Source organism: Vulpes vulpes, chromosome 10 (assembly GCF_048418805.1).
Source record: "Vulpes vulpes isolate BD-2025 chromosome 10, VulVul3, whole genome shotgun sequence".
Classification (NCBI taxonomy): Eukaryota; Metazoa; Chordata; class Mammalia; order Carnivora; family Canidae; genus Vulpes; species Vulpes vulpes.
This window is the reverse complement of record NC_132789.1, coordinates 80,155,037-80,169,608: the sequence shown is the minus strand read 5'-3', so window position 1 is coordinate 80,169,608 and position 14,572 is coordinate 80,155,037. Positions and strand designations below refer to the sequence as shown.

General features: G+C 35.0%; 1 protein-coding gene across 1 annotated transcript in view; it reads right to left on the bottom strand.

Annotated features, from left to right (window-relative positions):
- Nucleotides 1–982: 982 nt before the first annotated feature.
- Nucleotides 983–14,572, bottom strand: part of HCFC2 (host cell factor C2) — a 34,459-nt gene continuing 20,869 nt past the window's right edge. The window contains exons 10-15 of the mRNA XM_026013009.2: nt 14,096–14,267; nt 10,471–10,674; nt 9,837–9,910; nt 7,392–7,529; nt 5,479–5,664; nt 983–4,568 (exon numbers count right to left, since the gene is read on the bottom strand). Of these exons, the coding sequence (XP_025868794.1) occupies nt 4,254–4,568; nt 5,479–5,664; nt 7,392–7,529; nt 9,837–9,910; nt 10,471–10,674; nt 14,096–14,267 (1,089 nt within the window). The 3' untranslated portion in view covers nt 983–4,253. The remainder of the gene's footprint in view (nt 4,569–5,478; nt 5,665–7,391; nt 7,530–9,836; nt 9,911–10,470; nt 10,675–14,095; nt 14,268–14,572) is intronic.

Genomic DNA, 14,572 nt, shown 5'->3' with positions numbered 1-14,572 from the left:
TAAGTAAGAGCAGGGTAGGATAAGACAAAGCTGGAGTTAGTATTTCCTCCAGAGGCTTACTAAGTCTGCAAAAATCTCTTTCCCTATCAGAGCCTCCCTCCCATTTTGACCCCAATTTGAGAGAGGAGAGGGAGAATATGTAGAGATGTAAAGGTGACAATTCCCTTTAATTATGTGTTAACTTATTTAAGTATCAGCTAAAATGGCTGATATGTAAGCAATATAAAGACCCAGTCTCTGCCTCAAAGACCTACCATTCTGGGAGAGGGAGAAAGCAATAACAAGTACAGATACAATGTTTTTTAGGCTGCTATGACAGAAGGCTCGACAAAGAGTAGTGGGAGCACAAGAAGTGGTCAAATCTACCTAGATTTGGAGGATGTCAGGAAAGGCTTCATAGTGAAATCTTGAAAAAGGACAGGACTCTTGAAAAAATGGAGGCAGGTGCAAGTGGAAAAGGGGACCACAGACAGGAGAAGGTACAGAGAGAGCAAGCGGTATCACAGAAACCAAGAAAATGTCCAAGTGTCCAGGGAGTGGTTAAGTTATGACAGACAAGAGTAATCACTGGATTTGGGAAATGAGAAGTTATCCCTGACATTTGCTAGAGCCATTTTGATGGAGAAGCACGACAGAAATCTCACTGCTGTAAATTAAAATGGGTAAGCATAAAGACCAAAGATTAAGAGTGAATAAAGAACAAAAAAGAGGTGACAACAGTTCAGATTGGTTTCCTGGAGCCATGTGCCTTTTCATTTACTAACTCAGCCACAATAAGGGTTAGGAATATATTGCCTTACATTTCTATGAGAATATGACTCCAAACACAATCCACTGACATGAAAAGTTTTGGGACACAGTCTATTTTTTACGAGACTGCCTATGTTCTTTTAAGTGAACAACATAAAATCAACATTTCTACAGATTTACTCTGCCATCACTAATTTTTCTCTCATATAGCTCAAAATAATAACACCTGTAATTGGTTATAATAGGAAAGGTGCTTTATTTTACACATCATTGGTACATGATACATAAAACTGTCTAAAATCAGTCTTGGAAAACTTAACTGTCAGTTATACCTTAAGCAGTCAGAGACCAAGTCTATTTTGCAACCTATTTCATTCATGGTCATATTACTACAGTAACTTTAAATACTAATTGTCTCTTCATAGCCAATGTTACAAATGATTTTTATGCTACAAGTGCTGCAATTTTTCAAAATAAAAATACCTTCAGTTATAGACCATATCTCTAAGCAGAACAAATCTCTGTGACGCTACAAGTCTTTGAAATAATAGATCAACGGTGTTACCCTCTTATAGATGATTGTATTTATATAAATGGGTTACAGGGTAAGGGGGCCTCATACATGCGATCAGATTATTTCTGTTTTTTTTTTTTAATGCAGATAAAAGTGAGTTTATAATACTCTACTTCTAGTTAAATTACCAAAACAGTTTACTAAACTAAAATGAAGCCAATACAATTCTTTAGAAAATGTAATTCTAAGAGCATGCAACATCAAAATCTTACTACCTATGTGAACCAAAGTTTTAGAGCCCAGGGAGAGGACTGTGGCACAAAGGCTTGTACATCTGAATTGCTTATCCAGCAGGGAGGAGTAGAGAAAGTCCTTTAACTCAGCATAAATCCTCTTAAGAAAGATATCTGCATGATCTAGCCCACTGCTACTCAGGTAGCCTCACTTAGAAAATGTGCCAATCATAGGAAGCCAAATGTACTTCTCTTATTATTTATGCTAGTCCATTTTATTCATGAACATGCAGCTCAAAGCTCTGTTATTAACTATGAATGTCCGGCCACAGAGATTTCTCAATGGCATTTTTCAGTCACCACTAAATGTGACCAGTGCTTCATGTACAAATGCCAAAAAATTGTGACAGAATCTGGGCTAGTTCTCAAAGTAAAAAACATTTGTTATTTTCACAAATCCCTTGGTACAGAAAGACTGCCTTTCTCACTAGAAAATTAGCTGTATGTTAGAACTACAGGTTCACAGCACAGTTGAGGCATGTAAGCAAAGTAAACAACCAGATACTAAATAGGTATAAATGTGCACACTCAAACAAATATTCTATTCTTTGCTTAAAGTCAACTTCGTCCTTGTCATTGAGAGAAGTGCTTCAAGATGCAAATTGTTAATTAATGCAGAGAATAAGGAGTTAAAAGTGAGACCTTTTTCTAATAAAGCCAACAGATCATTAAAATAATTGGACTTGAAACATATACTATCCCTTTCCATTCTTACTCTTTTTTTTCCATTCTTACTCTTTTTATAACTAAACACACACATATACAAAACAAATCCTAGCATTTAATATGTGCAAAATTGCTTACCATTTATTTTAACTTTGGTTAAGTATTTGTTTAGCCTATATCAGACATATTATGGAAGCTATACAAATGATTACAAACATAATAATGAGGTAAGTTAAAATTCTACTAGTGCAAAAAGCAAGCATATGCTAAAAGCAAAGCATATGAATTTAACAAATGCAGAATGAAGCTCTCACCAAGGGAGATGCTGACATAACAAACCAGAGAAGCTCCTTGTAAACATTGTTTAAAAAATACACATTTAAAGATTAAAGATTCATACAGCCACAAAAAAGGTATTCTAACAACACCATAGTAGTGCATTTATTTTACCTTTAGAGTTTGGAAATCACTCATCATGTGTCTAACAGTTTGCATATTTTCTTCAAGAGAAACTTAATTAGTGAGACACATTAATTACAAATACTGTAGTATAAAAATCCCAGTTCTTTACAAAAATTATATATTAAAATATTCTATACACTTTAAATTAGTAACTGGAACATACATATATATCAATTCTGCACAATTAAATCCATCTTGGCTGGGAGTATTCTATGTGAAGCTCGAGGACACAGCTACTCAGTCAACTTAAACTGGCATAAGGTTACATGATATAAAAGAGATAGGCCTGGGCCTGTGCAGTTATTGCAGCTCCTAGTGTGAAATACTTTATGTGAAGTTATTGCTCTGTATTTCCAATCCAGATCTGAACAGGCAGTGGAACCGTGACATTCCGAAAAGGTTCAAAACAAGCTACCCGTGGCAGAGGATTCATAATGCCTATCTATATCTTTAAGGTTGCAATGGGACCTGAGTGAGCTGTCTAATGCTTATATTTCGGTTGTAAAAAAGTTTATACAATTTTGAGGTAAAAACAATGCAAAAATAAAACATTTAGAGCATTTACAAAAATCTTACAAATGTTTAAAACACTATTTCAAAATTTGTGTCCTGTTAAGGTGCTTCTTTCTTTCTGCAATAAGAAGGACATAAATACTTCAATTTCAAATTTTAAATTTCGAACATTTTATTAATTTCAGCAAAAGCAAAGTTAGAGCCATTAAGAAAGATGTTAAAATGTTCACAGATACACTTTGCTTCTGATGAAAATAGAGAGTTTTAGTGCTGAAAGAAACCTTAAGTGTAAATTCTTTTAACTCTCTCTTCTATTAATGAGGAAATCGAGAACCAGGTAAGTTAAGTGCTTTGGCCAAAAAATATATTCCAATATATCAGGTATAAATCAAGAAAACCCATTATTCTTTTTGTATTTTGCTATGATTCTTGGACAATAATAAAAATTCAAAACCAGAGTTTCTAAACTCACCTCTTTCTTTCTTTTGTAATTTCTTAAGCTCTTTGCTAACTATAGACAAAGAAATGAATCAAATAGCGGCTTATTAAAATTAGTATCACAAATATTATTCAGTAGAAGACAGTTGTTAAGAGGACTGCTGCTTATCTAGAATAATAAAGTTAGAGGGAGTACTCAAAGACGGGGCCTTTTACAATGGAGAGAACATCTACTACTATTTAAGACAGCACAGTGTACAACAGCCAGTTACTAGAATCATCTCAATAACTCTAGGATGACTGAGTTACATGGCCTTTAGAAAAGATATTGGGGTAATAAAGCCTTCTAGCTTTTATCTTAATTTTACTATTTTCTTTTATAGAAAAGCAATTATATAACTGTAAGGACGAATCCATATACTGATTTTCAGAGAGTCTTTGCTTCTTTTCTATGTTTATTTGAATCTAAAATTGAGCAAATACATTTTAAGAACAACTTACAAACTCAAACTCATAAGTGCTAGAAATACAGAGAATACTCTTTTAAATGACAAATCTTCATAACCAGTTACTAATAAATAATCATCACAATAGCTTCAGTAAAAAAAAAAAAAAATTCAATTTAAAGGTGCTTTTTTATTGTTACCTTGAAGCCATCGAACTTGCGTAGCTGGTCCATATCCCTTTTCATTCTTTGCTGATATCCTGAACACAATGGCAGGCCTGGATGTATAATCGATATGTGCATTTGCAAGTTGCCCGGCAGTTACTATACATGATGTCTTAAGACCACAATAAATCCTCATAAACACAAGCTGACTTGGATTATCTTGTATTTGTGCTGTGCGGATAGCCAAGTAGGCTGAATATTCCAAAATATTTCCAGAAGGGGAAGTCGGAGGTTCCCAGGAGAGATGGATACCTTCAACATTCTTGAAGAGAGGAGAAAAACAAAACAAAACGAGGTAAAAGTTCTGAAATTTTCTCTAATATCACGTATAATGTTGAGTTTAGCTCTAGAACACAAAATACTGTTTTCTGCTAAAGTAACTTCATTAGGTACTAGAACTTTTATTAATGATTTTTAAAAACCTACCTCAATTGGACCTACAATGTTTAAATTCATGCTCACATTTCAATATTATAACTAGGCTGAAATGTCTGCCTGTACCATCCTAAGAAAGGGACTTTTCTTACCTGAAAGCAGATCTTTTCTTCTCTAAAGAGGGGCAGGACCTTAGGATAAAATATAATTCAATTTCATGTGTTCTATTAAAATTCTCCAGCACAAACTCTTTGGTTCCATACAACATGAACAAAGTTAATATGAAATATATTTGCCTAACTTTCTATAATTTGGATGCTGTAATTCTGCTTGAAATTTGGTCCTTAAAATTATGAATGATTACCAAACAACATTTTTTAAACCTTTATTTTTTTTAAAGATTTTATTTATTTATTCATGAGAGACACAGAGATAGAGAGGCAGAGACACAGGCAGAGGGAGAAGCAGGCCCCATGCAGGGAGCCCGATGTGGGACTCGATCCCGGAACTCCAGGATCACGCCCTGGGCCGAAGGCAGCGCTAAACCACTGAGCCACCGGGGCTGCCCTTTTTAAACTTTTAATTCCATGCCATTTATTTATTTTTTTAAGACTTAACTTTTTTTTTTTTTTAATTGAAGTACTGTTGACACATATTACATTTGTTTCAGGTGTACATTAATCCATCCCTTTTAGATATCTCTCATCAGATATTAACAAGAATCTCTAAACTGACAGTTTCACTTCATGTACAAAATATCAATAATTAAATCACCATGGCTTGACCTGACATCTCACCTTTGAAATTCTGACTGCAGAAGGAGCTCCAGGAAAACCGGGAATACAAGTTTTAAATTCACTGATTTTGCTGAAAGGGCCTATTCCACAACCATTGATGGCAGCAACCCTGAATCTGTATCCTGTGCCTGGAACAAGGTCTTGTTTCTTAAGTAAACTGTAGTCAGGTACGTCTGCATTTCCTATCTAAAATGTAATATATGCAAAAGTCAAAAGGTGCAATTAATCATTTTTTCATTAAACAAGAACACTTTAAAAGAATGAATTTTGTTTTAAGGTTCTAAATCACTTTTATATCCATTTTTTACACATGGAATAATCCTTCCAATCCAAAAGCAACTAAGCCCATAAACTGGTGATTCTTACCCAGAGGAAAAAGTGCTCTTTCCAGTTAAAAACCACTGATTATAAAGAGAAATGTAAGCGTATTCTGCACATGAAGAATATGAAGGTAGAAAAACACTGACAACCACTATAAACAAAGTAACAACTATCCATGTAAACTTAATTAGAGTACAGATCTCAGAAGAATTACTCTCAAATAGTCTAACCAGGAACAATGACAGAAAAGTGACTAGCATGTAGTATATATCATTTTAAAAATTAATATTCAGTAAATGCTGAATAAATGTTAAATTACTGGACTGCATACTCTGGGTAGGAAGTTCATAACATTGACAACTTTCAAACAATGTTTACATGTTCTCCCTAACTCTCACTGTACCACCATGAGACTGGTAGTGCTAATGCATCATTCCCATTTTTAAGGGAGCTATATCATTTTTATTTTATAGATGAGGTAACTGAGTCTCAGAGAGGTTAAATAGATGACTTGTCCAAAGTCACACTGTTGAGCACAGGAACTAATAATTCAAACCAAAGTTTACTGGTTTTAAATTTAATGCTCTGTTTTTCTTTTGGGGAAAAACAAGTAGTTATTAGTCCTTAGATATGTTATTTCCTTATATGTGAAATTAAACTACAGCCAGAAATTTCATTAGGTATAATACTAATGAATTATTTACCAGGATTTCTATTTTTGTCAAGAATTGGAAGAATTCTGTATGAAAAAGATATCAAAAGTAATACTGGAGAAACTAAAATGTAACGACAAATGGTAAGTTCTTCATTTGTCCAGGTCTAAGCAATTCACTCTCTGAAATATCCCATGCCAAAAAGAAATTAGTTCAAAGTGCTTTGGAGCTGTCACCTCTTTCATAATTCTAAGGGTTAACGTCTCTTTTATATATGTGAGTTCTTCTTTAAGGGGTTTCAGAATTAAGAGAAATTAGATTGTATTCAATAACATACAAGGGCTTTTACATTTTTTAAATTGTGAGATCGAGAATTTAAAAAATTCTCAGTAAAGGGATGCCTGGGTAGCTCAGTTTATGGTTAAGCGTCCAACTCTTGATTTCTACTCAGGTCATAACATCAGATCTCAGGGTCTTCAGATAGAGGCTCCACGTTCCGTGGGGAGTCCGCTTCTCTCCCTCTGCTCTTCCCCTGATGTGCACACTTGCACACATGCTCTTTCTCTCTCTAAAATAAATAAATCTTTTTTTAAAAAAATTTCTTAGTAAGAAAAAAATGCCCCATCCTCTAAACACACCAGGTTACAAAATTAGAGATATTTTTGAAAATCCTTATCTATACTGGCTAGGCCATATAATTTATGACTCAGAATCCAGCCCAGTGATTGTATAAGGTTTTTTAAGTGACCTGCTTATGATATGTTCCATAAGAAGTGCCTTAAAAAGGAATACAAGATAATGAGGCATATAAAATTCTCAATTATAGATTGTAAACAGATCCCAATTTCATGCATTCAAGCGATTTGAATCAGGGTTTTAAAAAAAGATCTAATTCGTGAAACTTATAACCCACAGCGTGGGAAATATATCAATAGCTACCTTTGAGATGCTTTGCTTTCCTTTTGGCAGCAAATAAAACTGGCTCACCAAAGCTGTATTATTTTTAAAAATTCCTACATCACACCACTGTCGTTCTCCTGCTTTCATTGTGGCCACTGGATTTGAAGGAGTCTCCTTCTAATTTCAGAGAAAGAAAAATTTGTCAGGACTCTTATTGTGCATATAAGACACTTCAAGATTTAATAAATCCATGCAGTGATTTACAAGTAGGTATATGGGTAAACACCACAACATTAATAGCTCATAAGTAAATAAACTCTTAACAGATTAGGTCAACTGACAGTGAAACAGGGATGCCAATTCAAACACAGGGAGTGACAGGCATTCTCCAAGTCAGTAGCTCTGTACTATCAACCTAGCTGGAGTTAGCATGCTTTCCAATCAGTGATATGTTAAAATGCCAGCTGTTTTATAGAACATTGTCATTTCAGAGACTCTCTCAGAAAATGTAATCCCTTTAGTGTGACATTATACCTTGCTCCAGAAGGAGCAAATAAGGAAAAATTCATTCCAAGCTGGCTTATTTCTAGATTCAAAAACAACTAGCAGAAATTCAGTGATCTTTGCACTTGAAATACCTGGGATTCTCCAAACCTAAAAGGAGAAAAAATGTTCAAAACTAAAATGCAATTTGAATATACTTTAGTATATACTAAAGAGGAGCAGATTAAACAGTTTTACATTTTTTACCTTGCTTTAAAACAAATAAACTTCCTCTACCTTAAGCTACTTTTAGTGATAAGGGAATACTTATCCCTGGAACTAACCTTTTTAAGCCATCTTCTTTATAAATGAGACACTGTTTCCAGAAGCTCAAAACAAATGTGCACTTCAGTTATTTATTTCTGTCTTAAATATATAATAGCAGAGGTACATGCTTATAATTCACATTATTTGTTATTTAAGCTATCACATATGACAAAGTGAGCTAACTAGAAAAGTCTTTTAAGGTTTTTTTTTTTTAAAGGAATATCTTTAAACTTTTCATTTTTAAAGTTGTAAAAACTCTCTTCAACAATTTTTATAAAACAACTGGCTCCAACTGAAATAACAAATACCATTCTGGCTGATGTGTTGCAAAATAGATTTAGGAGAAAAAAGTTCCCTTTAATAATTCCTCCCTGAGGAGAGTCTAAGAACACTAGGACTTAACATTCTGGAAAGATGAATGCTGAATAAGGTAAATATATGATCAAAATCCATAAAATAATGATTGAAAGAAAATTAAAACTACAGACAATTCCTGAAGATTCTATTACTATTTATTTTATTTCTTTACTTTTTTATTGGAGTTCAATTTGCCAACATATAGCATAACACCCAGTGCTCATCCCACCAGGTGCCCCCCTCACTGCCCATCACCAAGTCACCCCAACCCCCCACCCACCTCTCTTTCCACTACCCCTTGTTCATTTTCCAGAGTTAGGTGTCTCTAAGAGGTAAATATTAAGTCAAATAAAAACTCTTGCTCATAGCAATAAAGTTGAAATGACTGATAATTTTTAAATAAATTAAAAAGTATATATACACATATGTATGACCCTTATATTTACCTCACTATAACAACTGTGGTATATTTGTGAGGTACATACTGAGCATTTTAAATTTGGTGCCATGCAGACCAATTTTGGCCTTTCATAAAACAACCCAAAGTCAGAGATTACTGGGCTACCCTGTAGGTATATCTAACCCCATACTGCAATATTCTACTGTTCTCCTAATAAGTAGCTAGCAATAGGGTCATTAGAGTTTTATATTCTGTAACGTGTCCTTTTACTCATTAACGTAATTTGTGTATATACATATATATGTACACACACACACAGACATGTATTTCTGATTATGAAAGAGCACATTTAACTATACAAAAATACTGAAGGTCTAGAGAGGAAAGTAAAACTTATCTGTGGCCGCACAGCCTGCAGAGAGTTATCTGGTATTGTAGTGTGAATTATGTGTGGACTCACATGAGAGTGAGAATGTATGTATCAGGACGCCCGGGTGGCTCAGTGGTTGAGCGTCTGCCTTGGGCTCAGGACATGATCCTGGGGTCCTGGGATTGAGTCCCACATCGGGCTTTCTGCAGGGAGCCTGCTTCTCCCTCTGCCTGTGTCTCTGCCTCTCTCTCTCTCTGTCTCTCATGAATAAATAAAATCTTAAAAAAAGAAAAAAAAGAGAATGTATCACGTGTATTTTTTAATAAAATTGGGACCACAGTGTATATATATGTGTATATGTGTATAATTTTTTATGCACCTTTTTCACTTAACATTATATTGTAAACATTTCCCTATTCAAGCCTTCATTTCTCAATCTCTGGCAAGTCATTACTAGAGGACACCAAAGAATCTTTTCATGAATTCATGCTGAAGTTGCTCAGAATTCCACCTGTAAACACATATGATCTTCAGGTCATATACTTACAGAAAACGGCATCGCTGTAGCATGTGCTTCTACACGGCTGATCTTAGTTGCAGGCAGCGCACATGCTTCATCAACTAAAAACCAAACAATTCATCATGTAAGACTTATGTAATCACTTACCAAACAGACACATTAAAATATAATTTATAAACATACAAAAAATAGCCAGAAGGAGAAAGGCACAATAATTAGATATGAACCCTCTAACTCGAACTAATCTACAAAGTTCATTTCTCAAGGGTTTGATGACTAGCTAGAACTGCAGAGAACGTTTACCAAAGATGAAACACAAGTCCTACTCCAAAAGAATGAAATGAGAATTTACAAAAACAGAAATCAAGCTGGGAGAATTGTTACTCCATAGTCTAAAGAATGAATCTTTTCTATGGGGAAAAAAATTTGCTGAATATATTCATGGTAGGAGAATACATTCTGAATGTATTTCAGTGTGTGTTGCTTTAAATATTTTGTGGAAGGCGGCAGAGTATATTACAGAATAATTTTAATTAAGTGTTTTATCTGTTTATATATAATTCAATCCAAGATGAAATGCAATCCCCATCCAAACAAATAAGCCTGATGAATTTATATACAAAAATGGTTCAAAATACAGTATGCGAAATACATTTCAAACCTTCAGATTTGGTACTGAATGTTGTTAGTGAAGTTTCATCTTTAACAACTGCCCCATTTGTACTGGATGATTCAGTTTTAATGGTCTGCTGGGTTACCATAGTTTGTGCGCTGGAAACAGAACTGGATACAGAAGTTTCAGGGACTACTGTTCTTAAGTCCAGGCAACTACTTAGAACACCTATATATGCTGAAGTATGAGGACCTAAAATTAAAGTGAAAAGATCAATTATTAACATAATACCTCAATAAATGTGCCATCTTATGGTTCTTGTCATACAATTCTTCGTATTTTCAATTTTAAAATTATAAACATGAGTACCACTAATGTCATTTGCATGAATTAACCACCAGCCATAAAATGTTTAGAAAAATAAAGTGCACTACATAGATAACAGATGTCCAATTTCTCAGCTCTTTTGTCCACTCTAAACACTGAATCATTGCTCTCGGACTTTCCCTAAATCGTAGATCAAATATTTTACTTACCATTTTAGGGAAAAATATAGAAGTCACATGTCTGTGATTATGCCCAAACTTTCTGTCTTTTCTTCCATTTCAGAGGATGAACTGACCTCTCTGTTGAGAAAGGATAATCTATCCTCCTGTGCTCTTGGTCTCATTTCTTCCCCATATTTTGGGACCCTCTTTCATCAATCAGTCCTCTCTCTCAAGGTTTCCAGATTCTTTTTCATTAGTAGTTTTTGGCCTTTAATCCATAAACATTATCAAGTCTCTCAAGCAAACAAACACACAACTTCTTTGACTCCACAAATCTCCCATTACCTTTGCCCCTCACTGATTCCCTTCAGAGCAGTCTCTACTTCCTTGGCCTCCTCAAACTTGGTCTCTAACCCACTAGGTTAATGAAACGGCTCTGGCAAATGTCAATGGTTTCTAGGGGATGCCTTTTGATTTCTATTTACTTGACCTTTTTTGCAATGTAAACAATGCTGACCACATACTCCTTTTTGAAGCCGTTTCTTTCTATGACTTATAATTACTCATTCCACAATACTGAAGATTTACTATTTACAGATACTGTACTTGTCTCTACAATGCTGAAACAAAGCGGCATGGTTAATACTTCATCAACTTATAATGATGTGGTAGAGACAGACATGCAAACACAATAAATATATAGTCACAATCTGTGATGCCTGGAAGAAACAGGACACCAATCTCTGGTTCTTTTCCTGACCTCCTAGCAACCCCTTTTCAATCTCTTTAGCTGGTTTCTTCTCTTCAAATGACTCTTTAAATGCAGGTATTCCCAAGCCCTCTCTTATCTTCATTGACACATTTTCCTTTGCTTTAACTACCATTCACAAATCATATATCTCTCAAATACATATGTCCTGGGCATTGTGCCAGGCACTAGGAATCTCACAGTGAACAAGTCAGACAAGGTCCCTGCTCTTGTGGAGCTTATATTTTAGATACTCTTAACTTTTTTTTTTTTTTTAAGATTTTATTTATTTACTCATGAGAGACACAGAGAGAAACAGAGACATAGGCAGAGGGAGAAGCAGGCTCCCCGCAAGGAACCCAATCCAGGACTCGATCCCAGGACTCCAGGATCACACCCTGAGCCAAAGGCAGATTCTCAACCACTGAGCCACCCAGGTGCCTTTAACTTCTAAGTTGTACTTCCAGCCAAAGCTACCACCTAGAGTCTACACCTAAGTATCCAACTGCCTATTAGAAATCTTTACCAATATGGTCTTCAAGTGCCTCAAAAACACTAAGTTCAAAGTTGAACTTACCTTTCCCCCACGTCTGTTCTTGCTCTTACATTTCATCTTGATAAAGAGTACCGTCATCCACTGACCTTCCAACCCCAAAACTGGGAGTCATGGTCAACTCATTTTTATTTCACACATCCAACTAGTTTCCAAGGCTAATAAGAGATGCTAGGTTCTAAAAGCCTGAGAAATAATATATTCTCTCCTCTCCATCCTACCCACTGCTTTAGTCTCTGTGTCTCTTACAGTCCTAAAAGAACACTTTAACAGGTCCCCCAATCATTTCCTACTATAGTTCTTCTGATAGTGAGGCCAGAGTTTCTTTCTAAACAACTACTCATGTCACTCTCCCACTTTGGAAACATATAGCTTTTCAAACTACAGAGAAAAAGTCCAATCTCCTGTTAACCTGAGATTGGGTAGCCATTCTTTCACATATTTGAATGTCTTTGATCTGCCAGATACTATCACTGTACAACCACTCTAGTTTTCACATTTGCTTAGTACTAATTTTATCCAAACTGCTTTCCGATCTAGGATTTAGAGTACATTAAGATTCTGAAATCTCAAAGCTCCTTTTGTTTTTAAGAGTATAAACTTCTTTATAAGACAGACGTAAAAAAAATCATTATAAGAAGTAGGTGCCTGGAGTGGCTCAGTCAGTTAAGCATCTGCCTTCGTCTCAAGTCACAATCTAGGGATCATGGGATCAAGCCCTGTATTGGGCTCCCCACTCAGCAGGAAGTCTGCTTCTCCCCTGTTCTTGCCACTCCTGTTGCTTATACTCTCTCTCTGTTTGAAGGAAGAAAGGGAGGGAAGAAGGAAGATAAGCGGAGGCCCAGGACCAGGCTTTTATAATTTTGACCAAATGATTCTATCAGAAAATCAAGAAAACAACACTTCTCCTTTTCTACATATAATGAAATGAGGAAAAATATTCACGTGAAATAATATTCATCATGTTAAGTTTCCATCATTGAAGAGGATTTAGATTTATATCAGCTGTCAAGATTTTATCAAATTAAAAATACAATCAGGGGTGCCTGGGTGGCTCAGTCAGTTGAGCTTCTGCCTTCAGCTCAGGTCATGATCCCAGAGTCCTGGGATCAAGCCTGTGTCGGGCTCCTGGCTCAGCAGAGAGCCTGCCTCTCCTTCTCCCTCTGTTATTCCCCCTGCTTGTGCTCTCTCTCTCTGTCAAATAAATAAATAGAATCTTCAAAAAAGAATACAAACACATGTTTCTATGTCACAGATATATCTATCACAATGAGATTTATAAAATTTATATAAATTTTTATATAAATTTCATATATTAAAATCAGGCATAATGCTTAATGTATCTCAAATGGCATGAGGATACTCAAATGAACTCATTTTAAACATAGGGTTCACTGAATTACAAGCTGTCCCATGAATGTAACCAACAGTTCTTATAAATGAACTATCTTTCTGAGAATAATCCAGTTACTTGAGAAACAAATATTTACTAAGTGGCTACTATTAACCAGACATGGATCTGGGTGCTAAGGAAATAAAGATGAACAAGAAAATCCCTGCCCAATGATTTCAGATAGTTCTAAGTGCTAAGAAAATACAGTAATTGGAGAGGGACAATGAACACACTGGCCAACTTCAAATGTCATACAACAAATGTCACACAAGAGCTTGCCTCGCCTGAATTCCATAGCTCATTAACTAAGCATTTCTATTCAGGTTAAGTGGTTCCTTAGTACCCTGACATCATTTTAACGAGGGTCAATACAGTAGGTTTATTATTATTTTGAAAATGGATCAAAACCATGTGACATTTATTTCTCCAAAGACTAAAATTCCCTATTATTATAAAAAGCTTTAGCTTTATTTAAAACGCCATCCTTATACCTTCATTTTTCCTTAGCACATCCACGACACAACTATTATGATTAGAAGCATTAGCTGCCAAAGATGAATGCAAAGTGGCATTAGAATCACTTGATGCTTTGAGATCTGGTCTGTTTTTCACAGAAGTTCCTTTCAGAGCTGTGTGTTCAGTTTTTGCACTGTTATCACTGACCTATAAGAAATAAAATAGCTTACTGTAGCAAGCAATGTTCAATTAAATTGAAATACATATAAAAAAAAACAAGAAAATAATTTACAACTTAAATGCTTTTGAAAATAAATTTACCAAAATATAAAACAGTTTAAATTATACTCTTAATTTGTATAGGGCTATTCTTTAAATTTTACAATAGTTTAAGAGAACAATTTCTTCACTTAATCTCTATTCTCAAAACACCAGTTCTGAAGGGGAATGAGAGGGTATATTTTGAGAAAAAACAAAAACAAAAAAAAAACCACAACATTTTTATAAGTGGT